The sequence below is a fragment of the Eretmochelys imbricata genome, chromosome 1 (assembly GCF_965152235.1).
Source record: "Eretmochelys imbricata isolate rEreImb1 chromosome 1, rEreImb1.hap1, whole genome shotgun sequence".
In the NCBI taxonomy this organism is placed as follows: Eukaryota; Metazoa; Chordata; order Testudines; family Cheloniidae; genus Eretmochelys; species Eretmochelys imbricata.
In genome coordinates, this window is record NC_135572.1 from 352,382,624 (window position 1) to 352,408,200 (window position 25,577).

Genomic DNA, 25,577 nt, shown 5'->3' on the forward strand with positions numbered 1-25,577 from the left:
TACAGTTCTATTGCAGCCAATTAGGGAATGAGAACAAGTAAATAAATAACAGAGGGTTCCAGATATGTTGCTCATTTGAAACTTTTATCATCATGCAAAAATTTTTTTAAAAAATTGCTCTACAGGCTGTAGTAGCCATTCACATAAAAATACAATTTGAAATCAATGAAAGTACAATCAGGTTTGGCCCTGTTCATGTTACTCAGAGAGCAGGAATTGGTTTGATAGAGGGTCTTTCATATTCAAGATAATCTCAACGTATTTTTCAAAATAAGGAGTTAGATGCAGATGGTGCAGGGGCAAATCAATCAGCAGTGTGCTGTCAAATGGATCAGCTGTCATGCGCACAGCATTGGATGGAACACCAAGGTAATCCCCTACTCTTCAAAAATGAGCAAGGAACCTTCTACCTGCCTCTGAGGCAGGTTTAAAGTTTTGTCTGGAGGAGGGTCTCTCTCTAGCAGGGCAGCGTCTTCCTAGCCCAGAACTACAGCATTAGCAGTAGAAGACAGTGTAGTCTAGTATTTGAAGAAACCTAATCCTGACATTGGCTTGCTGGGTTACGAGACAAATCCATGTTCCATAGTATTCTTACCTGTAAAATGGGGAAATCTAACACCTGTGCAAAGTGCTCTGTAATCCCTGGGTGAAAGTTATTACCTATGGGTATCATTATTGACCCCAGTTCTGGTGTGGGCATGGAACGCAGAATTCTATGCGTTAGGAGTATGAGCAACACCAGCTGCAACTGACACAAACCACAATTGGGACATTAGCTGATTATGAACAGAGGAAAGAAGCAGACCAGATTGAAACATCAATTCTGTTCACAAAATATATTTATTGTTGATACAGAGTGAGACATAATTTTCAATACTTGATGACAGTTGGTAGCATAACATGATCATAGGTTCCTGACAGAATGTAATTAAAGGCCATTTTACACCTTGCACTCCTTAAGTATTGGAGTGTTAACATGATTCCAGCAGAGGGCATGGTGAGGGAAAGGGGGACTTTTTGGTTACATAATCTTAGTAATAAGTTAGGCAAACATTCCTTCAATTGCATATAGAAAGGAAAAGTTCTTAACAACCAGCATTCAACACAGGCCCTATAGTATGTAGTAGCAATTGGCCAGTTCACATAGTGTCACCCTCCCCTGGGACACTAAGCATTACGTGCCCCTGGATTTGACTGCATGGAGCTACTGAGCAGATTCTACAATGAAATAGCAGCGTTTGGAGACAATTTCCCCTCCTCTAAGGTCAATGGGAGATATTTTTTCTTTACGTTTTTTCAATCACCAATAAGCGAGTTTTATGACGACTGAACAGCACCCTCGGATGTCTCATTTCTGATGTAATAAGATACAGGTCTTAGCTTTTCAAACGGCCACGCTGATTGAACTGTGATGGCTGCTGCTCTTGAAATGGCTCTTCCCGTTCTTCTCTTTATTGGTCTGCTCTGTAAATGGGCTGTCATCTTCTTGGAGAAAATGCCCTGCTGCTGGAATTAGAGTTGATGGCTTTTTGCTTGATTTGGACGTCGCCTTACCCTCCTCTACCAAGCATGCTCTGCTAAGAAAAGGGGAGGGAAAAGCACAGATTTCAAGATTTAAAGCTACACTGGATGCTCTCTTAAATGTCAGCAACAACTACACACTGTTTGCAGGTTACCCATATTCAAGGGAAGATGTTGTAAAGCAAAAGTGTCAGCATATATGTAACCACAGTAAAAAGTTAGGGGACCAGGAAACAGAATGCATCAGTGCTGTAGACTCAATGAGCAGGACACCAAAAGTACACCGAAAAGCTGGAGGAAAAATTCCTTTTATCCTTCCTAACAGTATTGCCTATGGCTGCTAGCCATTTTAGGCCCCTTTAAAAAAAATCTGCCCTTACAATAAGGAAAAACTCATCCCCAAGGTCAGTAGGTTAATCCTATTCCTAGGGTCTTTAGGATACCACCTTCCATCACATTTTAAAAATATCCCCCTCTATCCCCCGCAATTTCCTGGTGTCTGTGAGCCAGGATCAAACTAGCCTGGCTAGCTTTGAACATGTCACACTGACCACGTGCTCCACTGATCATTTTCCAGGAACCATCAGGCCACGCAGATGTAACAGCGTTGAAGTTTCATATTGTGTGGCTACCCCAAGTACTCCATTATCAAGAGTTCACAAGCTGCACTGATGTTCCTTCTAGCCCCACATCAGATATCTGTCAAACTCCACCAGCATACCCTGCATCTGGAAGTAACTCCACTTCAGTAACTTCTCCCTTAAAGTCGTCCCCGTTAACTTTGCTACATTGCTGATCAATTAGGGAACGTGCTTGTTTAAAGTTGTGCAATGCTTCCTTATAATGTTGTTTGGCAGCCGCCTGCTTTGCCCACTGCTTGCAGGAAGAGCAGCCCGTTGGAGCGAGCTGGGGAGGGGCTTGGCGCCAGGGTGGGCCGGCAGCCCCCCATCAGCCCCCTGCTCCCCTAAGATCCCTGTGTAGCAGCTGCCCAGCAGGCTATCGATTACTGGGCAGTTCAGGTGTCCCTCCCACCACTGCCCTGTGCTGCTCCTGCCCTCTGCCTTGGAGCTGCTCCCGGGGGCCTCCTGCTTGCTGGGGGGAGGGGGTGTTAGGGGTAGGGGAAAGAGGGTGTCCCCCCTCCGCCTGCTCCTGCACCCCATCTCCACAGAGCACAGTGCGGGGGGGCGGGGAATGGGACATGACAGGGCTCAGGACAGAGGGAGCTTGCTGGCAGCAGCTGCTGTCTCAGCTTGCTGATCTGCTTAAAAAGGCAATGTACTTAGAGTGCGGTCAGCGTACTTAAAGGGGCAATGTGCATTTTTCTCACACACAGGGTGGCTCTGTCTCCCATGCTGTCTCCCCTCCCTCCATTCATGATGCCTTGTAGAGTGTGAGTCTGCATTAACAACGTGTTAACCCTTGAGGGCTCAGCCGGGTTCTAATTCATCATTTAGCAGTAAGCCATTCCCTGGGAAATATCCCACCCTCTTATTCCACCACCTCAACCAAGCTTCACAATCATCATTTTGTGTGTGTGTGTGTGTGTGTGTGTGTGTGTATATATATATATATATATATAATTTTTGTCTGGTGAAAAAAATTTCCCCAGAACCTAACCCCCCTCCCACCCCCATTTACATTAATTCTTATGGGGAAATTGGATTAATTTAACATCGTTTCGCTTAAAGTAGCATTTTTCAGGAACATAACTACAGCGTTAAGCGAGGAGTTTCTGTACTGTACCAGGCAATGGGATCCACCATGGATATAGAGACCCGGATGGCTATGTTCCTGGGCTCGCTGAGGATTTCCTATTGCTATGGCCTGTGGGAGAGGAGGTTGGTGGAAACAAAAACATGTAGAGGTTCCAAGAGGTAAGGGAGGATAGGTACCTGGCTCAGTAAAGAGCATACCACTAAGTGGGAGTTGGTACTAGACTGGCCAGTGGCATGGTAAAAGCATGGTGGAAGCTGGAGGGCTTGGAGGTTAACCAGAAGGAATCTGTTGCTCCTAGTCCTTGGTGTCCAAAAAAGGTAGCAGTGGTAGGTGCGAGACTGTGAATCTTTAGGCCTAATTGAGGTCTGAGCCCCAAATGCAGGCCTTGAAAAGTTACATGGTCTGGTATGACAGGGGAAAAGCCAGGCTACCATCAGTTGGCAATTACTTTAGTAGTTTATGGTGGGACAAGGCAGAGTTTCCAGCTCACCAGTGGTGATTCGGGAGTCAAGAGCCCAGGAATTTAGAGATCAGGAGAGAGGTGGTTAACGAATGGGGGCTGTTCTCAAAGTGTGCATGTGTGTAGCAAAATAAAGGGAAAAGCTGTAGGTTGTCATTTAGATCTTTAAATCACACTCACATGATACATTTATTATAGCTCAGAAAATAACCTGCAAAGAGCAGTTCGGGTGTAAGGAAAAAATTGCACTGAGGAGCAGTTCCTGGGTGGATCATTGCACCACAAGCGTATGTGTGAAACAAAGAGAACTGCCCCAATGATCACAAATATTGATCAAAACCCAGATTAAATAAATGAGGAGAAAGTAAGACAGGTGAGTTTTATATTCCTTAGTTGCTATTAGAAACAAAGCAAAGTAAAACTTTTATTAGTTAACAAAATATATAATCTAAATCTTTACAGCATCACCTAAGAGTTTTTTGCAGAACTGACAAAGGCTATTTTAGCGAGAAGGCTTCACTGCAGTGGTTGTATGAAAACTTGCATGTAACTGCTGTTGGTCTGAATATTAACATTGCATAAATTTAACACTGCATAAATTAACATAGGAAAATCTTAAAGGATCTGGGGAAAAGCTCTGCAAGTCACAATCTTAAAATTATTTATTTTGCTTAGGATCCTGCTAACACTGAAATCCTAAAGGTGAGGAAAGAAATTGCAGGTATTGGCCCATCCACAGATTTTTGCCTGCAGCATTTCATCTCCACCCAGAAGGATGTGCTCTACGGCACCAAGAAGGTGGGATTGGTTGAGTGGGGGGTACTTTCTCCTGCTCAGCAATAAACAGCAGGGGCCCGCATAAACTAGGAACAAAACCTCAGAGGCTGAAAACTGTGGGCCGTCTCCTTTTGTTAAAATGATCTTAACAGATTGTGCAAATATAGTGGATCCGTTATCGCCGTGAATGAGGTTTCAGCCTGATTTTTGAATGAAGCTCAGTCATTGTCATGTATGCTGCCCCGTTCGCTCTTCTGGTTGGTTGCGAATGGCAGCACCGTGCTTTGCCAAGTCTTTACAGTATCAACTTAAATTCTGTAACTAGTATCACTGACGTTAGAGAATGAGAGAGTTGTTAGATCCTTTTGTCCACTTCCAGTCAGTGCAGGGCCATTCCCATTTATTTTATATGTGGCCAATCTTGTTCCAAGTATAACAAAGCAGTGGGGCTTCCACTATTTCCTTTGGAAGGCTGCTCTCTTCAAATCGCCCACTGGTCATTTTTGTTGCTCTTAACTCTCTCCTCTTAGCCAATATCCTTCTGGCAATGTACCTAGAGCTCAATGGAATGCTCCAGGTTTGTGGCACCATTGTGAGCGGAGGGACTATCACCAGCCTGCTCTGTGATGTGATTCTCATGTCTCATATGCTGCCCATTATCACCCCTATTTCAGTACCAATGTGGACACAAGAACAAATGGATATAAACTGGCCATCAGGAAGCTTAGACTTGAAATTAGATGAAGGTTTCTTACCATCAGAGGAGTGAAGTTTTGGAACAGCCTTCCAATGGAAGCAGTGGGGGCAAAAGACGTATCTGGCTTTAAGACTAAGCTTGATAAGTTTATGGAAGAGATGATATGATGGGACAGATCTTCAACTATTAATGGTAGATATGCCCAATGGCCTGTGATGGGATGTTATATGGGGTGGGATCTGAGTTACTACAGAGAATTCTTTCCTGGGTGTCTGGCTGGTAAGTCTTGCCCACATGCTCAGAGTCAAGCTGATCGCCACATTTGGGATCGGGAAGGAATTTTCCTCCAAGCCAGACTGGCAGAGGCCCTGGGGGTTTTTTGCCTTCCTCTGCAGTGTGGGGCACGGGTCACTTGTTGGAGGATTCTCTGCACCTCAAAGTCTTTAAACCACGATTTGATGACTTCAATATTTCAGACATAGATGAGGGGTTTGTTACAGGAGTGGGTGGGTGAGATTCTGTGGTCTGCGTTGTGCAGGAGGTCAGACTAGAAGATCGTAATGGTCCCTTCTGACCTTAAAGTCTAGGATTCTATTTCAGTATTACTGCTTACCTAGTTTCTCTCCCTCCAGCCAGAGCATCTGCAATAAAATTATTCTCCCCAAAAGCAGCAGCAGTTTTGTTAACTGCTGCCTATGTTTCTAATTTCTGTAAATTCTCTATTGGTCGTAACAGTTAGTCTCATTTTAATACCATGTGCTAATTTCACCAGTTTGCCGTTTCTTCTCACTCTTCCGAGTCATTGATGAAGGTGTCAAAGGAGAATGGTCCAAACAGTACTCCCTGAGGCACGTACCTCTTCCCCACTTAATAAACTGCCTTTTATTGCTACCTTTCGTTAAAGTCTTTTAGCCAGTTTTCACTCCACTTCTGTTTTCCCAGCCATGCTAAATTTAAAGAATTTTTCAATTCAGATTTTGTAGACAGTGTCAAGCGCTTCACTAAAATCCAAATATATCACATTTATTGCAGGGCTTGGTCAAATATGGCTTTATTCTGGTTACGAAGCACTATTAAGGTCCACTCTCTGCTACAAGTTGGAATCATGATTGTAACTAGGCTGGGGGACAATGTTTTGTAACCAGGCTTTCTGGCAGTGATGTATTTGTAGTGTACGCTAGGCTAAGGCTTGATACCATATTTCAAAGTATTTTCAAACACAGCCTAACGTGGCTGTAGAAATTGCCTAGCACAGCTACAATTGTACATCTGTACTCAGAACCTGTGCTGTACAGACGGTGTCGGGGTGTAGTATGGATGAGACTACAACTCGAAAATGAGGACCGACTGGTAGCAATGGGGGAGTCTGTAGCGTAGGCAGGGTTCAGGGGGCTTTCCCAATGTCTCATCTATATCTGCTCTGCATAGACTAATAACAGGGTGATAGAAATGCTGGTAGACAGTCTAGATTAATGCTCCCATTGTTACTATCACTGGTAGTACTGCAACAGTGAAAGAAATTTAAAAAAAATGCTGATGAGGACTCTGCCATAGTGTCTACCCTTAATGATAGTAATAAGTATCCTTCTCCCCCACTATTAAAATAGTATGAACAATACACTTCTATTTATTAGACCAGCTTCCTGGGACTTCAGGTAAAGATTTACACATTTGAAGTCAAGATGTCAAACTCCTTAGTATTAGCAGCTCTCCGGGCTTTTCTCAGAAGGGGAGAAAAGACAAGATTGAGACATAAGATTATAGTCAGGGAGAGAAATGAAGAGCATATTGAAGAAAGGGTGAAGTGATTATAAGCATGATAGGCAAGAAAGAGGAGTCAATAAATGCAATTTATGAAAAGCGCAGAGAATTCTCTGCCTGAGCATAAGTGCCCAGCTTCCCCACCTGGACACTGGATTAGTTAATTGGTTTTTAATATCTTGGTCTCGTCCCCCTAACAAGTTTTTTCCCCCTTTTGTTTTGCTTCTGGTAGCCAACACTAGTTAACATTTTGCTTCCTGAATCCTCTTTCTATTTATCCCCCTTAGCACACATTTTCATTTGTTAATCTTTGCTGTATATTACTGTAATATTTAACACGGATTTCATAGTAATTGTACAATTTTGGTAATAAGTAGGTAAAAATCATTCTATTTACAGCTGTAACACATGAAGGATGAGAACTGTTGATCATTATGACAATGCAATTGTTGTTTCTGGCTGCAAATATTTCCGTCATAGAACGCTTCCCTGAGTCAGGTATATTAAGGTAGTAACTTGAATGAATCACCATTCTTGGAGCATGTATGAATGAGACTGAGAAATGGGCTTTAAAAAACCCCCCATTCTTGTGCAGGAAACATTTGCAACCACTCAAGAGGTTTGGCAAAAAATGGACACTTATTGCCTCCCACCCCCTTCTCCTCACCCTGCATCACAAGAGGATATGAGCATCTCCCAAACATGAATGAATTCATCCTTGTGAACACCCCTGTGAGGAAGGGAAGCATTGTTCATTGTTTATATTAGTTTACAACAGGTTTATACATGATTTAGAGATGTTAAAAATGTTAACAGAAGGTATTATAGATGATTATAAGCACATCAGTAGAAGGTATTATATATGGTTATAAGCAATCTAGAACTATTGATTAACCATTGACTAAAAGAACTACTAACACCCGTACCTATAAACATCCACAACAACATGCCGGAGAGGAAGATGCTTAGTTCAGATTTCAAAGCAGAAAGGCACTGCATGCCAGTAAGTGAAAATGTGGAAAAATTAAATATATGCAGATTAGCAGGGTCTGGCTGGTATGCACCCTAAAGGGTAAAGGGAATTTAGCTAAAGCATTTACTGAACTCCAGGCAGTTGTCTCTGAAGAGACCCAGAGAATTAAGGAGGTTCCAGAAGGCTGGAGAAAAAGCAAACCCTTTCCGGCTGGTGAGTGCCCCACTGGAAAAAATGCAGTCACACTTTTCGTGCTCAAGGGAGTGCAAGGAATGTAGTTGTGGTCAATCCCTGCATGGCGGTCCAAAGCTTCTTGCATTTCCTGACACCTTATGTGCCTGAGCAGGGCTCAGTCATAATCTGCCCCAAAATAATAAATAAAATGGCATTAGGTTTGGCAAAGGAAAAAGACTGGGTATCATGAAAAATTTCATTAGCAGTGAGATCTGTTAGACTGTGGAATATCAAGGGACGTGTGGGAGCACAATTGCTTAGTGCATTTATAACTGGATAGGAAGACGCTCAAGAGAACACACTGGAGGGAACAGCCCTGCATTCCTAGAGGAAATAGAAAAGGTGACCTAATTGGTCCTTTCCATTTCAGATCTTTATACTAACTGTATACTACAGTGAATCACGTTTGGTTGGGACTACTCACTCACCATAAGAAATTAACCACCAAATGAAGTGGGGAGCTTCTCTAAAAACGTAAAAAATTCCATAACTTGGATCCCTCCCCACACAGTGCAAACATACTGCAGCTGTTCGGGTGGAGGCCTTTCTTCCAGCGTTGCTAATCCACCAGGGAGTCCTATTTCAAAAGGAATACACTAACTACATGGACAAAGGATTACAAGGATGGAAAGAGAGAAGTTTATTAAGCGTTGCCAATCTCAGATGGTACGGGTTGTTTTAGCACCGCAACACAACGGTGACTATTTGGCTGGATTGAGATTCCACAGCAGCAGACCATTAGCATATTAATACCAATAAAGACAGCCGTAGTACAAATAAAGCTGCACTGACCCAGAGTTACTGTCAAAAGGCTGAAGTGAATGGATATGGTGAAACTCTTGCTAGTATTCACTACAGGTGTAACGAACTATAATAAAGGAAACAAGGCTACATTATCAGTATCAGAAGAGTTTGCTAAAACACTGGAGCAGGAACGCTGATGTTTTCCTTTCAACTACTGGAGTTCACCAACATTAAAAATTGAGATCAATGGTCTTATTTAAGCACTTGCTTTTATACATATAAAGCAGTGGGGTGTGTGCATTGCTCCCATTGATTTCTTCAAAGACAGAGAAATTCACAGATTCTAAGGCCAGAAGGGACCACTGTGAACATTCAGTCTGACCTTCTGTACAACACAGGCCATAGATAACTCCTGTCTGAACCACACATATAGCTTTTAGATTAGACCAATATCCACCTTTGATTTAAAAATTGCCAATGATGGAAAATCTACCACAACTGTGGTAAATTGTTCTAAAGGTTAATTACTCTCACAGTTAAAAATGTACACCTTCCTTCTAGTCTGAATTTGTTGAGCTTCAACTTCTAGCCACTGACCTTTGTTATACCATTGTTTGCTAAACTGAAGAGCCCATCGTCAAATATTTGTTCCCTGAGTAGGTCCTTACAGACGGCAATCAAGTCACTCTTTAACTTTCTCTTTGTTAAGCTACATAGATTGAGCTCCTGGAGTCTATCACTGCAAGACATGCTTTCTAATCCTGTAATCATTCTTGTGGCTCTTCTTTTAACACCTCCCTCCCACCAACATTCTTCTTCAATTGTGGATACCAGAACTGGACCGTATTCCAATAGCTGTCGCTCCAAGGCCAAATACAGAGGTAATAGAACCTTCCTATTCCTACTCAATATTCTCATTCATGCATCCAAGGATTGCATTAGCCCTTTGGCCACAGTGAGAGACTGAGAGCTCAAGTTCAGCTGATTACCCACCACGACCCCCAGGTCTTTTTCAGTCACTGCTTCCCAGGATACAGTCCCCTGGAAGTAAGACCTAAGTTCTTTGTTCCTAAATGTACAACTTTACATTAGCCATATTTAAAATGCATATTGTTTGCTTGTGCCCAGCTTACCAAGAGATCTTCATCATTCTGTATCAGTGACCTGTCCTCTGAGCATGGAATACGTCCCTTGGTACTTACATTGGAGAAGGCCCCAAACCAAGACCCCAGAACTGAACCATCATGAAATATTGTTATGTTCAAAGAACTGAACCCAAGCTTAGAGGCTTGAGTTTATCTCTAATTTAAACATATACTGTGCTCATTTCTAGCCTCTTTCTCCTATGCTGCACTAATATGTCAATACAACTAAGTGTGGTGAGTCAGCGAGTAGTACCCAAGTGCTTCAGTTACTAGTATAGCTGCAGGTTTGGTTGCTTGTTAGTGTACATAAAGAGCTGCACTTTCACAAAATAAAATACCCAACTGCCACACTATTATGATGTGTATATACATCAAAGACCCCTAAAAACTACACCGTGCAGTTACAAGCCAGATACAAAAAAGGAATGTTAAATCACTGGCTTTTGAAAAGAGTCACAGACTTTTAAACAAATCTATTATATTTTGCAACTATTCATTTAAAAAATCCTTCAGACATAAGTGGCTAATCAAACTTTTATAGAACATCGGAAGTTTACACTATATGGTAAAATTATAATGCTAGCAAATTAGGCTGCAAAAGGATAGGATAAGCAGGTTACAATGCCACATTCTGGGAGTTGGTTGTACATCAAAAATCAAAACTTCCTACAATCTGACTGGTTCGCTGGCCAGTTTAAGACATGCGTTAACTTGTTACTGAAATGGGTGATGTTATGGGTTGGAATTTTATGACAAAAATACCACTCAGATGAATCCGTTTATCTTGCAGCTAAAATCGTAGGTACGAGGACACATTTGCTAACTGTAATGTCTATTACTCTGTGGAACAGTCTCTCAAGGGAAGTTATGGAAACACTTTTGCTTGAGTAATTTAAAATTGGACTCTACAAAGCACATGAAAACATACTATTAGGAACAATCCTGCATTGGCAGGTGAAAAGGATTAACAAGATGATCCAACTGTTTTTTCCATTTTATTTCCATAGGCCATTCAGTAGCTGCATTCTTCTACCCACCTGTTTGGCATGATTGACACAATGAAGGTATTGGCTGGCTAGTGCAGAGCAGCTGAGGGTCTCATGTGAGTTTTGCTGATAACATTGGAGAATCTTACTCTGCAGATCAGCACAGATTGGATGAGACTCATATCGCCTGGGGAAAGAAAAACAGAACAACATTTTACAGTTTCCGACTGAGAAAGATTTCATGAGGGCTTTATCCAGCCGTTTTGTTAAAAGTAAACCAAATAGTAAAAGTGAAGGAAAATTTTGTAGAGTTAGGAAGGAAAGCTGCTTCCAGACTATACTGTGCTTTTACCTGAATAACATAAAATACAAGTGCAAAAGGGAACTATAAACTATTAGGACCAGAGACCAGCTACATCTTCTAGATCCAACATTCAGTTCTAGTTTTTAGAGACACTAACACCCAATTTACTTCACCTGCACGTAGGTCTCTAATTAAAAGGCCCCAAAGCTACTAAACAGGCCTGGTTTCACCTACAATAAGAATAAGTTACAGAAAGAACCACAAGGTAAGTCAAGCCTCACCAATGCATATCTCTGTGACGTCTTAATACTTCTGCTGGTCATGTTGTGCCTGTGTGCATAGGACAGGCAAGGAATGCTATCTTCTTGGACCTGGCCCACAGAGCACATAAAGGACCCACTATTGCCACCAGATGAGGGAGATGACCTTTTGCTCAAATGATATCCTGTTATTTTTAGAGCTCAAGGCTCCAAGTTCTAAGCCCAATTCCCTGGTATGTATGTGATTTAAATAAGAATTTTGTCTGTTTTCTTCACTGTATGGGATTCGTGACACTTGCATCAACCTCTCTTGTTAACGCAATGTAGCCATTATCTTCAATGGGAGCTGTGGGAATTGAACACATCTCAGGACCAGTCTTTTAAAATGTAAGCTGTTTTGGGCAAGTATCTTGTCATCTTGCCCTTATCCATGAAGTGCTATCCATGCCTATAGCGCTGCAGAATCAATAAATAATTCCTGAGCTCTAAGCACGGCTCAGACACAGACACCCTCTGTAAACTTGTGCAGGTCAAACTGTCACTATTTTCCCATCTGTAAAATGGGGGTGGAATGCATGCCTACCTCAAAGCTAAGAATGTTTGCAAGGTGCTTTCAAGATGAAAAGTGCCAAGTATTATTAGACTGACTGGCGACCTGGGTGTGTTAATTGTAAAAAAAGGCATTTCTATGGCATTCATCACTATAGCATAAAGCCAAATGATGTTTTTTAAACCCACTAGTAAAATGCTTTTTTATTGACTATAAATAAACACAGCTTTAAACATCATATGATTCTTCTACTTTGAAGACTAATATTCATTTTATGTGCATATATAGCATACTTAACTCGTCTTCCAGTTAGTTCTTCAAGGAACCTGAAACTGGCTGCTCAAATATACATTCCACAATACATTATTTTCAGCTCAATAAGGTTAAAAAAAAAAAAGAAAGACTCATCAAGCCAGAGTATCCTCAGATAAATATTTGGCTCCTTATTTGCTGTTTGGCCTAGGCAGCTCTATATTGTACTAGAGTATGAAAGTAAACTACAATGCACAATACTGTTCCTTAGGGACATTTGCTTCTTGGCAGCCTCTCAAGATGTAGTACCAAAAAAAAAAAAAAAGTTAAATCTCCTTGATTTTACAGTATATGCCCATATAAAACATCTCTCTCTTATACTCTCTTCATCCAGTACCTTACATCTCCATGAAACACCTAAAACAGAATTTAAATCCAGTCCCATTACATTCTTACATTCTTTATGATCTGAAAATTCAGACTTCTGTGGATTCTTATGGATGACGATTTTCCCTTAATCCTGTCTCTGCTGATACTAGCAAGCGTTTTAGAGGCTATTGTACATCAGAATGTATGACCACAGAATGTTGTACACTGACTGATTAGAGTGAGGTCTTTGGCTGTATCAATATCAAATAAAATGTGAGGGGAAGCACAGCATATGCTCTTTGCAGACTTATGACTCACCACTCTGATGATTCTGTTTCTACCAAGATTCATAGATTCCAAGGCTAAAACCAATGCTCATTTTACCTGCCTGAAAGCCTACTCTGGACTGATAATCGAATCAGTTAACAGAAAATAAAGACATACATACATTGACCTAACCCTGCCTTAATTCACAAGTGACTTTAAAAGTCTGCCATGTACTGTGTCCCATATAAATTGGGAGGTTGGGGGAAGGAAGGAAGAAAATGGTTCTTTATATTTTCATTATGTAAATTTGTCTAAACACTATTTCAATAGTTTTAGGCGACAGACAAGCTTTTGTTTGTTTTTTTTAGTCATGCTATTAGCAACACAGTTCAAAGCCCATAAATTATTTTTTATTTGAAATGTGTCCAGGTATACTTTTATGCTGCTGTCAGTACTACAGCACTTCAGGGCCTTTGATTTTCTGTCTGTTAATCACTTGTTTTCATAATGTTTTTAAAAAAGCACCTGCATCCACTGCCAAGCTCCTCAGACATTCGAACCTGGTATTTATGGGAGCTCAATGCAAACAGGTGCAGTTCCTTGAGTAGACCATGGCCATTTGCTTGGATTAGTCTGCTCAGGAAGAACACTGGATCTGTACTGATCTGCTATGCTTGTTATGCTACCCTAATGCACTGTTTTCACTTTTGAGAAACGTCTAAATGAGATACTATCTAACATTAGGTGGCCATAAAACACAAACTGTGGTACCTTCCATTTGGAAAGAGATTCCAAGATGCTTCCAATGTGCATACTGGTAAGTCTGCCATACAGTTACCAACTGATTTCTGAAGAGGAATGCACTCTCTCCTTATGATGTACAGAACTGCTGTTAGGTGGGCATCACAGAAAGCAAATGGCAAGACAACTCCTTGGAAGGGAAACTAAGTATCTACCTATAAGGGAAGATTTTCTAAGGTTTTATAAAAGTGGTTAAGGGCCTGGTGGGTTTGACTGAAGAGGAAAGGTTAAAAGAGTTAAATGATGAAAATACTAATGAAGTGATACCTGTAATGTATCTTCATTAAGCAATTAATGTATGTATTTCAGGGTTGTTTTTTGTTATTGTTTTTTTACAGCGGTCATCACCATTGTGGCTTAAGAGACCACCACATAATATCCACCCTAATCTACTGTTGATAAATATGTCCTGCCTCTGTTAGACCACCCTGTTCAGAAACAGAGTTTTATGATTCTTAGCCACTCATGATTTACTGTATCTATGGGGTGTGAAGGCACTAAGGAAGGAGAGGAAGTGTTTAGGGTAGTCCAAGGAGATATAATGAGAAACAAAGGTGTTAAATTAAGAAAAGGTAAATTTAAGATGACCATCAGGAGAAACACATCCTGACAGTGAGATCTATTATACTGTAGAACAATTATCCACAGGAAGTGCTGGAATCTTCATCACTTGGGACAGTCACAATGAGACCAGACAAAACAACAGAAAAAATATAATGTAAAGAACAGTCTCTTGCCTGGTAAGGGGATGAGCTGGATAGCTTGATAAGTCTTTCCCACCTCTAATAGATGCGATTCCATGACCACTTTAAGAAAATAACACATCCAAGAGATTTAAAATAGAAAGTTGCTGGTTTTCATGGCAAAAATCAGAATGAGAAACAGGCTGATCTAGGCAGTCCATTATATGGAACAACTGCAAGAATTTGTTTTTGAACTTATTACTGTATTACTTCTTGATCTGCTTTTGCTTTCCTAGCTGCCCCTTAAGCACCTGACATGCTAAGAGAATGCTTCTGTGTATGAGAGTACGCCTTAAAGGATGCCATTCACCCACCCTTTCAATAAAGCTGATGTAATGGAAGTTGGTAAAGATAATAAAATGAAAACAAAAAAGAGAATAAGAGGTTGTTGTTTTTTAAATTCACATTCTATGCTATGGGATGAAGAACATATTTAATGAAAGGGACTTTTCTTTCTATCTATCCATATAGCTACCTATCTAGTCTTTCTCAAAGAACTTAGCTCATTATAGTCCCAGGGGCTCCAAGAAAGGAACCCTTTAGAATGTTCAAACAAAATGTCAACCAAAGAGGAAATCTGAAGCCAGCATGGTAAGCTACACAGTGTTGTAATAAAATGGGCATCCTGAATGGAAGAATTTGAATGACTGATGAGTTTCCAACTGTGCAGGTAACTGGTATGATCCCATAGGATGAGGAATCAGACAATTGTCAGAAGAATGTAAGAGCACACATTGAAACATACAGGATACAAAGATTTCTCAGGTCATGGAGTTGCTCTTTAGCTTTAGGCCTCTCAACAATAAGGCACATATTTATGTGTGTATATATATACAGACAGACACACACACACGCACACTTATCAGGAAGTGAAACATGTAGTTTCCAGTTGAAACTGCAGGGAATTTAGAGGGACATGAATCCAGTTAACAAAACTGGATTTTTGCCCAGAAGACTTGATTTATCACCATCTCTCATAAAAGAAGTGCCATTGGATCTTAATGGACAGAGGTGGCCAGAGCCTCAGTTTTATTCCTCATTCAAATGCTGGCACCTTCCAACAACACTTATTATCATTATTATTATTTGTATTACTCTACTGCCTAGGAATCCTTGTCAAGGCCCAGGACCCCATTGTGCTAAGTGCGGTACAAAAAGAACAAAAAGATGCTCCCTGCCCCAAAGAGTTTATAATCTAAGTATAAGGCAAGAGACAAGAGATGGATACTGACAGATGGGGGAGTACACGGACACAATGAGCATGACAGGGAGTGGAGTGGTCTCCACACACCAATAGCTTTACTGTTATCAATTTTTTTGCAGGCATCATGTAAAAGATATTTGAAGGTGGATAATGAGGTGACTTTTCAGATGTTGACAGAAAGCGTGAGGAGAAACTCAGAGGAAAGCACGATGGTGCTTGTTAGAAAATTTAAGATGAGGGTTGGGCTGATGGTGGCTGGCATCATGGGCCAAAAGAAGGCGGGAAATGACATCTCGATAGCGAATGAGAGATGATAGGGATAGGGTGGGGATAGGCCATGAAGGGCTTGAAAGTGAGGACAAGGAGGAGGAATTCTATAGTTTACCTATGGCCCTGTGTAAATTGCATTTTTATTATTAATTATTATTATTATAATGCTTTTAAAATTCACAGCAGCATCACAGGTGTTTGAATTTAATGGGATACGCATGGTGCTGAGTCATCCCTCCCACCCCGAACTGATTTTTCCACTATCAAGGAGGACGAAGCACGCATCCTAGCTTTCACCTAAATGCTGAGGCAGTGCCTGCTTGTGGGGACCATAGTCATCATCTAGTCTGATCTCCTGTGTAACACAGGCCATAGGATTTCCCTGAATTAATTCTTGTTTGAACCAGAGAGTATCTTTTAGAAAAACATCCAGTCTTGATTGCCATTGATAGAGAATCCACCACAATCCTTGGCCGGTCCCACCTCAGTGGGGATAGGGAAGGCTGCGGGAGGTCTCACTACATGGCGCCACCCATCTACCCCACCCTGGCCAAGGAAAGAGATTGGAGCTCGGTTTACTTCTTATTCAGCTCCAGCCTCGGTCCCTGCTGCTTCTGCTTCCTGGCCAGCTGGGTGGGGCCCCGTCAGGCACCTGCTCATGCTCCAAGTGGTAGATCCTGGTTTCAGTACCTCACCAACCAGCACTTTGGTTCCAGATCACCGTGGGCCAGGCTGGGGTTCCAGATCACCGTGCACTGTTAGCCCTACCTCCATCTCCCTGCTAGCAGGGCAGGAAACTAGCACCATCATGAGCTGCTGAAGTGGCCCAATACCATGATTTTTCCAACAGCAGGGAGGTAGAAGCAGATGTCTCTGCTTTTGCTTCCCCGCTGTTGGAAAAATAACAGTATTGGGCTTAATTTAATAATTTCCGTGCAACCCTTGAAATCGTGATTTTCATAGGGCCTTAGTTATAACCTTATCTTGACAGATAAAGGAGGACTGATCACAGAACAAAAAATTAGTGGTGGTACTAGGTACAAGTCATCATAACTTGATCACATTTGTTATGTGCAAGCAGAACCTGAAGCCCAAACTAAGAATGCATATACGTGGTGATTTAAAAGGCCAGTTTCACAAAGCGGACAACAATTATAAGCCAAACCAGGTGAGAGAGAGAATTTCAACAGAAACATCTGAATGATAGTTGGGAACTGTTTAAGCAAATTTTACTAGATGCCCCAAAAGCCACAATAAAGAAGGCCACAATGATTAAAAAACTGTCTTAGAGGGGAAGTGAAGGAAGTTATAAAAAAAAAAAAAAAAAAAACACATAACAAATGGAAGAAAGGGGAAGTTGATAGTAATGACTATAAACCAGAAGCTAAGAATTTGTAGAAAATTGATAAAGGAAGTAAAAGGACACAAGGACAAAAGGAAATCCAGGGCCGTCCTTACCCATACACAAACCACGCAGCTGTGTAGGGCAGTGCCCTGCACAGCTGCATGCTGCTTCAGCCCTTGCTCCGGCTCTTCCCCAGGCCCCCGACCCTGCTCTGACCCAGCCCCGCCTCTTCCATGCCCCAGCCTCCCCTGAAGATTGCAGCCAGGCCTGACCCTGTACTCACGGCATGGTAAGCAGAGCAGCCTGGGGCCCCAGGCCTCCGGGGGGAGTGGGGGGGGGGCTGTGTGGGGACCCAGACCTCCACGGGTGGGGAGGTGGGGGCTGGCCACTTCCTGCGGGAAGTGGAGTGATCCAGCCCCAGCCTGCTCCACTCCCCTGGCTCCTACGCTTGGGGGGGAAGGGGGGACCCACCCCCCAACACTCGCCAGTGGTGCGGCTGGGAGCCAGGGGAGCGGAGCAGGCTGGGGCCGGGTCACTTCACTTCCCACAGGAAGTGGCCAGCTCCTGTCCCCCACGGAGGCCTGGAGACAGCCCCCCCTCCCCTGCGGAGGCCTGGGGGGGCTGCGTAGGACACCAGAATAGCTAGGGATGACCCTGGCAAAATCTATCAAGAGTTCTTATTATCCTGAACTATATTAGGGACAAAAAATTCCTCAGAATGGCATTGATACAATACTAGATGGAAATGGTAGAACTAGCCATAATAATGCAGAAAAGGAAGAAGCGTTCAATAACATTTCTGTTCTGTATTTGGGAAAAAAAACATGTAGTCAGATCATACGATGATCATGTCATCTTCCATTCCAATAGTAACTCAGGATGAAGTTAAACTGCAGATACTGAAGGTAGACATTTTAAAATCAGGAGATCCAGATGACTTGCAGCCAAGAGTTTTAAAAGAGTTGGACAAGGACAATTAATGTTCATTTTTCAATAACTCTTGGAACACTGGGAAAATTCCAAAAGTCTGGAAGAAAGCTAATGTTGTGCCAATATGTAAAATGGGTAAACAAGACGACCTGGGTAATTATAGATCTATCAGCCTGACTTTGGCACTGGGCAGAATAACTGAAAGGCTGATAAGGAACTCAGTTAAAGAATTAGAAGAGATTAATATAATTAATGTCAATCAATATGGATTTATGGAAAATAGTTCCTGTCAAATTGGAAATCTTTTTCTGATGAGATTACAAATTTAGTTGATAAAGGTAAGAGCATTGATGTAATAAACTTCTGTAAGGCATTTGACTAGGTATGCCTGAAATTTTGATTAAAAATAGAATACAAAATTTACATGCACACATTAAATAGATTAAAAACTGACTGACAAGTCTCAAAATCTAATTGTAAATGGAGAATCATCATGGAGCAGATATATTTCTAGTGGCGTCCCACAGGGATCAGTTCTTGCCCTTGTGCTATATAACATTTTCATCAATAATCTGGAAAAAATTTGCAGATGACATAAAGATTGTAAGCGTGATACATAATGAAGAGGTCAGGACGACTACACAGAGTGATCCGGATCACTTGATAAACTGGGCACAAACAATGTGTGTTATAAATACTGTCAAATGTAAAGCCTAGCAACAAAGAATTTAGGCCATACTTACAGGATTAGGGACTCCATCCTGGGCAACAGTGACTGTGAAAATGACTTGGGAGTCACGGTGGATAATCAGCTAAACATGAGCTCCCAGTGTGATGTTCTTGCCAAAAGGGCTAACGAATTTCTTGGATGCATAAAGAGGGGAATATCAAGTATGAGTGGGGAGATTATATTACCTCTGTATTTGGCCCTGCTGCTACTACTACTAGAATATTGTCCAGTTCTGGTGTCCACAATTCAAGAAGAATGTTGGTACATTGGAGAGGGTTGACAGAAGAGTCATAAGAATGATTAAAGGATTGGAAAACATGCCTTATAATGACAGACACAAGGATCTCAATCCAATAAGCTTAACAAAGGCCAGACCTACAATAAAAAATTAGGTGAACCCAATTATGTCACTCGGGTATAAAAAAATCCTCACTCCTGAATGACGCAGTTAACCCCGGGTGTAGACAGCACCAGGTCAATGGGCCTACCACTGCCTCTCAGGAGATGGCTTAACTACAGCAACGGGAGAATATGTCAACCTTCTCTTTCACTATTTCTTCACTAGAAATGCTGCAGTGGCACATCCGCAGCATTGAAGCTATGCCGCTTTGCCATTTCTAGTGAAGACACAGCCAAAGAGAAGGTTAAGGGGTGACTTGATCACAGGCTGTAAGTACCTACATGGGTAATTGGGCTATTTGATAACGAGCACTTCGATTTAGCAGACAAACAGTACAACATGATCCAATGGCTAAAAGTTGAAACTAGTCAAATTCAGACTGGAAAGAGAGCGTGTGTTTTTAACAGTGAGCACTTAGCGACTGGAACAATTTACCAAGGATTGTGGTGGATTCTCTATCAATGGCAATCAAGACTGGATGTTTTTCTAAAAGATACTCTCTGGTTCAAACAAGAATTAATTCAGGGAAATCCTATGGCCTGTGTTACACAGGAGATCAGACTAGATGATGACTATGGTCCCTTCTGGCCTAATAACCTGTGAATCTACATTTGATGCAATAGGGATAGCCTGTGGGGGTTGCAAAGAATGGGGTGATATGGTGAAACGACTGGCTAGGAAAAAGATCTTTTCCACAGCATTCCGAATGAACCTGAGTAGGGTAAGACTGCATTTGTCAAGGCCAGCAAAAAGGATGTTGCCTTTATCAAGATGCAAGATGATGAAAACCAGCATGACAGTTTTAGCTGTGCAAATGCATAGGAAAGGCTGTGTCTTAGACATGATATGCAGAAATAATCAGCAAGGTATAGACAATGTCTGGATGTGAGGATCTACACAGAGGTCTGAGTTGAAGATGATACACATGTTATGGGCCTGAGTGACAGGCAAAAAGATCACTGTGGACAATACCACAAAACAATATAATGTTCACTGCTTTAGTAAGGACTTATGTAAAGGGAGCGCTTTCTACCAAATCACATCCTAGAACCATGTGAGGGTTTCTGTTCAAAGTGGTAAATAATCAGAAAACAAAGGGGAGAGTAACAAGAAGGCACATGATACTAAAGATATGTTTTGCACAGTTATTTTTAGTTTCAGAATTCATTTTCCCCTATGATAAATTATTCAAGACTACCTTCCCACATTCAACACATCACAAGTCATGTGTGGATTATGAAATATGCAAAACACAAATCAAACAATAATGTTCTTTTAAAATATTTTGGCATTACTGCAGTGTAACCAAAATCTACAATGGATATTTCTAAATGGTCCACAATCAAACCCCCATCCATCTACAATCCAGCTGATTACAACGTGGAAAAAAACACCACCTGAAGACTAAGTACTCTACAGTTTGATTCTTGTTTGATTTACACTTGACTTTTTTGAGACTTTTTTATTGAGACTTTTTTGGTAGATGAAAATGAAAGTGGAACTGTTCCAAGAAAAAACTATAATTAAAATGGTGAAAGTAGACAGGATTAATTTCTCTTCCATCATGATTCAGAATATGGAATAAATGAGGAAACGCTGTACTAACGACTTCTGCACTGTGACCTTGAAAACAACTCACTCTGCCCACCGTCAAATGACTCAACCATTTATATTACTAGCAATCAGTTACTAGTGTTAATTTCTATAATAGTAAGCTAAAAGAATCTAAAAACGGACACGTATGGTGTATTACAGCAGATTAAATTCAGCATTGACAAACTACATATGAAAATTTCATAAGCGCCTCGACTTCTCCCTCCTTCCAAGGAAAAGTAAAATCTACTTCATACATTTTGACCTATGAAATTTATAAAAGAGGATAGAGAACATTCAGTTGTCTCTTGAAGGCAATGTTAAATCTTCAGCTATTTCCAGGATGTTAACACAAGCTTTGTACACTGCCCAAAAAGTCGCGTTTAACAAACATGACTGGCAGAAGGCTCTATTGACCATTTTATATGTCTTCTTTGCCCTTTCTCAGCTGGTAAAATACCACTGTCTGGCAGGCTTTTCCTGTACTTTTTAGTATAATCTATGAGACATATATAAATGGAAACCATCCCCAGCAATGCAACACTATATTTACTGAATAAGGGAGTAGCATTAAGATTAATGGGAAGGAATTAAGACCCCAATGCAACAAAGCATGTAAGAACATGCATAACTTTAAACACTAAGTAGTGCCATTAACTTTAATGAGATTACTCATGTGCTTAAAGTTATAAACATGCTTAAGTACTTTTTGGATGGGGGCTTAAAATTAGTCTTAAGGATCAGGAAAGATTTCTTAACAGTAGGACCCTATTAGGTTGAGGAACCATCTCCCAAGGGAAGTAGTAGAAACCCTATTACTTGGGACATTCAAAACTAGCCTGGACAAACCATTAGTAAATGTGCTGCAGGAAATAACCCTGACCTAGAGCCTTCAAAATGACAGAAGTAATGTGATTTAGAGAAGTTAAAAGCACTTGTACAGCATGTCACCACACGCACAGTACATGACTCCTGTTGACTTTGATAGGCAGATTTAGACCCAATAAATTTGTTTCAATCTGTGCTGAGTTTCTGTTCTTCCAAAACATTACTCCTTTAAAAAAAACTTTAAAAATGCAAAGTATGCCATTACAATATATTATATAAATGCACAGAGGTCACAGTTAGTCACACAGTTGCTGTGGGAACCACAATTTTGGCATCCTGACTTGCAAGTGTTTACATTTTCAGCCATGATACTACAGGAACAATTTGCTTTGACTATTAAGATATTTTTACTATATATTTCAGGATAAACAGTGTTTTGATACGACAGTGACGGGCATTTTAGAAATTCTAAGACAGGTAGAAAAATATACTCCCTTAGTGTCAAAAATATAAATCAGTAAACCAGAATTTATTCAAAGAAACTCTAGATGGCGTGGGGGTGCATGCACCCGCATACTTGCCTTCTGTACAATTTGAGAATGGTGAACTTTTCCTGGTCTTGTGATGGGGAGAGTTTCTGTGCAAGTCAGGAGAATGGTCATGACAAACAGCGAGCTGTACATCTGCTGTACCACAGGGCAGAGAAATATAGAGTAACTCTCCCAAGAGGGTGCATCTAGTGACTCTGGTATGCACAGAAACACACACATTTATATCACATATGTGGTTATATAATCATCATATAAACACATATTTCAAATACCATAGCATGAAATCAAAATGATAAAAATTAACTTTAAACTATACTTGTGGCGTTAGCTCTTTGCCTAAATCTTTCTAACTAGAGAGAATTGTTGAGGCAGAGTTGCTCCCTGGGAACTGGCATTGATACTTTGGCTGACATTCCCGAAAGAGGCGACTAGTCTGCATGCTTCTTATGACCACCTCTTTTCCAGGACTGGTACATGTAATGTAAAATAAACAAGTTCCATAAAGAATATACTCAGCCACTGCATCATTGACTTTTGCAGATGAAAGTCAACCTGCAAGGCCCTGAAATCTGCTATGCAATGCTGAACTACCATACAATAGTCAAAAGAAAAAGAACAGAGGGAGACAAAAGCAAGGACCAAAAAACCCCAATGAGTAGCATAAACCAAAGGTATGATAGTGTAGGGATGCTGAAAGGTTTTATTGCCAATTGTTTCAGAAAAGCTGAATGATTCTCTTCTGGCTCTGTAAAACTCACAAGTAACATGGTCACCCCAAACTCATAGCAATAAAAATTTTATAGCAGCACACACTAATACAGAATCTTGCTTTCATTTTATATATATATGTATGTGCTTGGCATAATTCATTTTTTAAAAGAATTCTGACAGATATCAATGTTTCTTTTTAAGCTTTTTAGACTTTTATCTATTTAATTTTTTACAGTTGTGGGTAGTTATTGGGGGCAGACAATTATTTAATGACTGTAGATGTTGAGATTCAAAAAGTTAAAGCTTTATGAATGCTGTATAATTATCTGCAGCTCCAGCTCCACTAATGCCGGAATTGGCTATTTTAGCGCTGTAAATATGTGCTTTATGCAGCATTCTTTACCTACAATGCATTTTATACACATTAAGGTGGGACTTTCTTACTTTGTCTATCTGTAAATTTTGATTATTTCGACGGAAATATTTTTTCATCAGTTTGTGTGTGTATACAGTGACGCAATTTACAGATATTTACTGATAAATTTAATCCTTCCAAGCCTAAATATATGCAATATTCCGATGTATAAACACACTCTTCCTGAACATCAAAGGTCTCTGTAAAATCTACATCACTCTCTATAAAATACCCTGAGGCATACAGCACTATGTTCTGGCACATTAGCCCCTAAATATTATTCTCTTGTGTAATATAAGTTTAACTAGTTTTTTTATGGGGAGAGCCAGGAATTAGTGCACAGTCTGAAAGTCTGTCACTGATCACAAAAGAAAGAAATGCTATGGGCAAGAGGTACAGTATAGAGAAAGCAACAAAAGATTTAACTGCTGCTGAAACAGGTTACAATTATTTAAGGGAACTGAAGTTTCCATTCTTCTTAAAAGATGATGTGACAGTAAGATTACTGTATATCCAGATGTATGGATTACAGAAAGCATGTCTTGGATTCACAGTGATGAGCTGCATTTGTTATATGCACCTCTTGAGATCTCTCATTAGGCTGTGTTAACAAGTCATCCTGTCTTTAGGAACTGACCACAGTGTTCAAGTTAACTTGTGATGAGCTAAATTAAATAGCATTGTGTTGGCAAACAAAACCAAAAAAATCAAGAGGCATAAATCACCCCTGCAAGTATTTTTGATAAGGGGATGCTAGATCTGGTTGGAATATTGCTTATCTTTTAACCCTCTCTTACTGTATATTGGAGAAATTTAAAAGAAACTTCCTGAACATCTGTTAGACCTGCCTAACATAGTTATATGGGGAAATGTGCTTCTCACCATGAATACATTCTGAATTGTATTTAGAGTAAATTAAGTATTCAGAATAATGTAAGATTTTCATGTTAACTTAATATTCCCTTCACCACCTAGTGGTAAACACCTTCCTGAAACTCAGACATGATGTCTGACACTAACAATATATACAGCAGTGTTCTTCAACCTTTTTGGACTCAGGACCTACTTGTAAACCTTGATGGTCTGTCACAACCCAGTGCAAAAAACATCTGGCTTACTAAATATTTTTTACTCATTAAATGTAATATACACATTATCATAATAAGTAAGTACTAAATAAGCACATCAGGTGTACCATAGCAGCAGCTCCAGAGGATGTTGTGAAGGCCAAGACTATAAGAGGGTTCAAAAAGAACTCGATAAGTTCACTGAGGTCCATCAATGGCTATTTACAAAAGTATCTTCAAATTTAATTGTAATTATGACAACCTGCGGTAAGGCCTAAACTTATCATGATCTATTAACATCATTTAAATTAAATACAAAATAATATTAAACAGTACATGTTACTGCTGACATTTTAAATAAAAGTCAAAGAACTGAACTGGCGGAAGTTACTGGCTAACCAGCTGGAACCAGAGATTGTTGAAATGTTAAACCAGCTTTGACAGCGGTAGCTTCTTCTGTGGATGCAGAGAATATTTTCTTCATTTCACTTTATTCAACTAGTTCAATTTAATGACTAGTTCATTCAAAGTTAAACTAACTGGGAGTTGATAAAGCAGGAAAGCGTCTCTTCCTCTTACAATCTATGACTAAGAATTAGATGTGAGAAGTATTTATTAGTTCTAAAATCTTGAAGGACATGGTGACCGGCAACAATCGCTTCAATTCACTAAATACTGATTCTACTGCATTTAATAAATCAGTTAGTTTTAAATACAAAACATGTTTTGATAAACTTTTTTTAATGCATCCAGCACATTTAAGGTAGTTTTATTTAACTAAATTTTTTTTAAATGCTGGTTTTGCACATTTTTCATAGAATTCCAATTTCTATCCAAATAGAGCTTAACACAAAACATAAGTAAAACATAATAATCTAGTACATTAGAAAGACATCAGTCACCATTTTCTATTAATCTGAATAAATTTATTAAAGGAATTATATATCTTAAACATACATGCGTAGAGATACAG

The 25,577-nt window shown here is 40.3% G+C and overlaps 1 protein-coding gene across 4 annotated transcripts in view; it reads right to left on the bottom strand.

The window, feature by feature from the left end:
- Window positions 1-821: 821 nt before the first annotated feature.
- Window positions 822-25,577, bottom strand: part of CHCHD3 (coiled-coil-helix-coiled-coil-helix domain containing 3) — a 239,570-nt gene continuing 214,814 nt past the window's right edge. The window contains exons 7-9 of one of the 4 annotated variants that reach the window (XM_077837108.1): window positions 22,442-22,605; window positions 11,066-11,201; window positions 822-1,574 (exon numbers count right to left, since the gene is read on the bottom strand). In XM_077837108.1, coding sequence (XP_077693234.1) covers window positions 11,104-11,201; window positions 22,442-22,605 — 262 coding nt within the window. In that variant the 3' untranslated portion in view covers window positions 822-1,574; window positions 11,066-11,103. Of the gene's footprint in view, window positions 1,578-11,065; window positions 11,202-22,441; window positions 22,606-25,577 lie in introns of all 4 variants that reach the window. The other 3 variants (XM_077837097.1, XM_077837128.1, XM_077837118.1) reach the window with 3 other exon arrangements.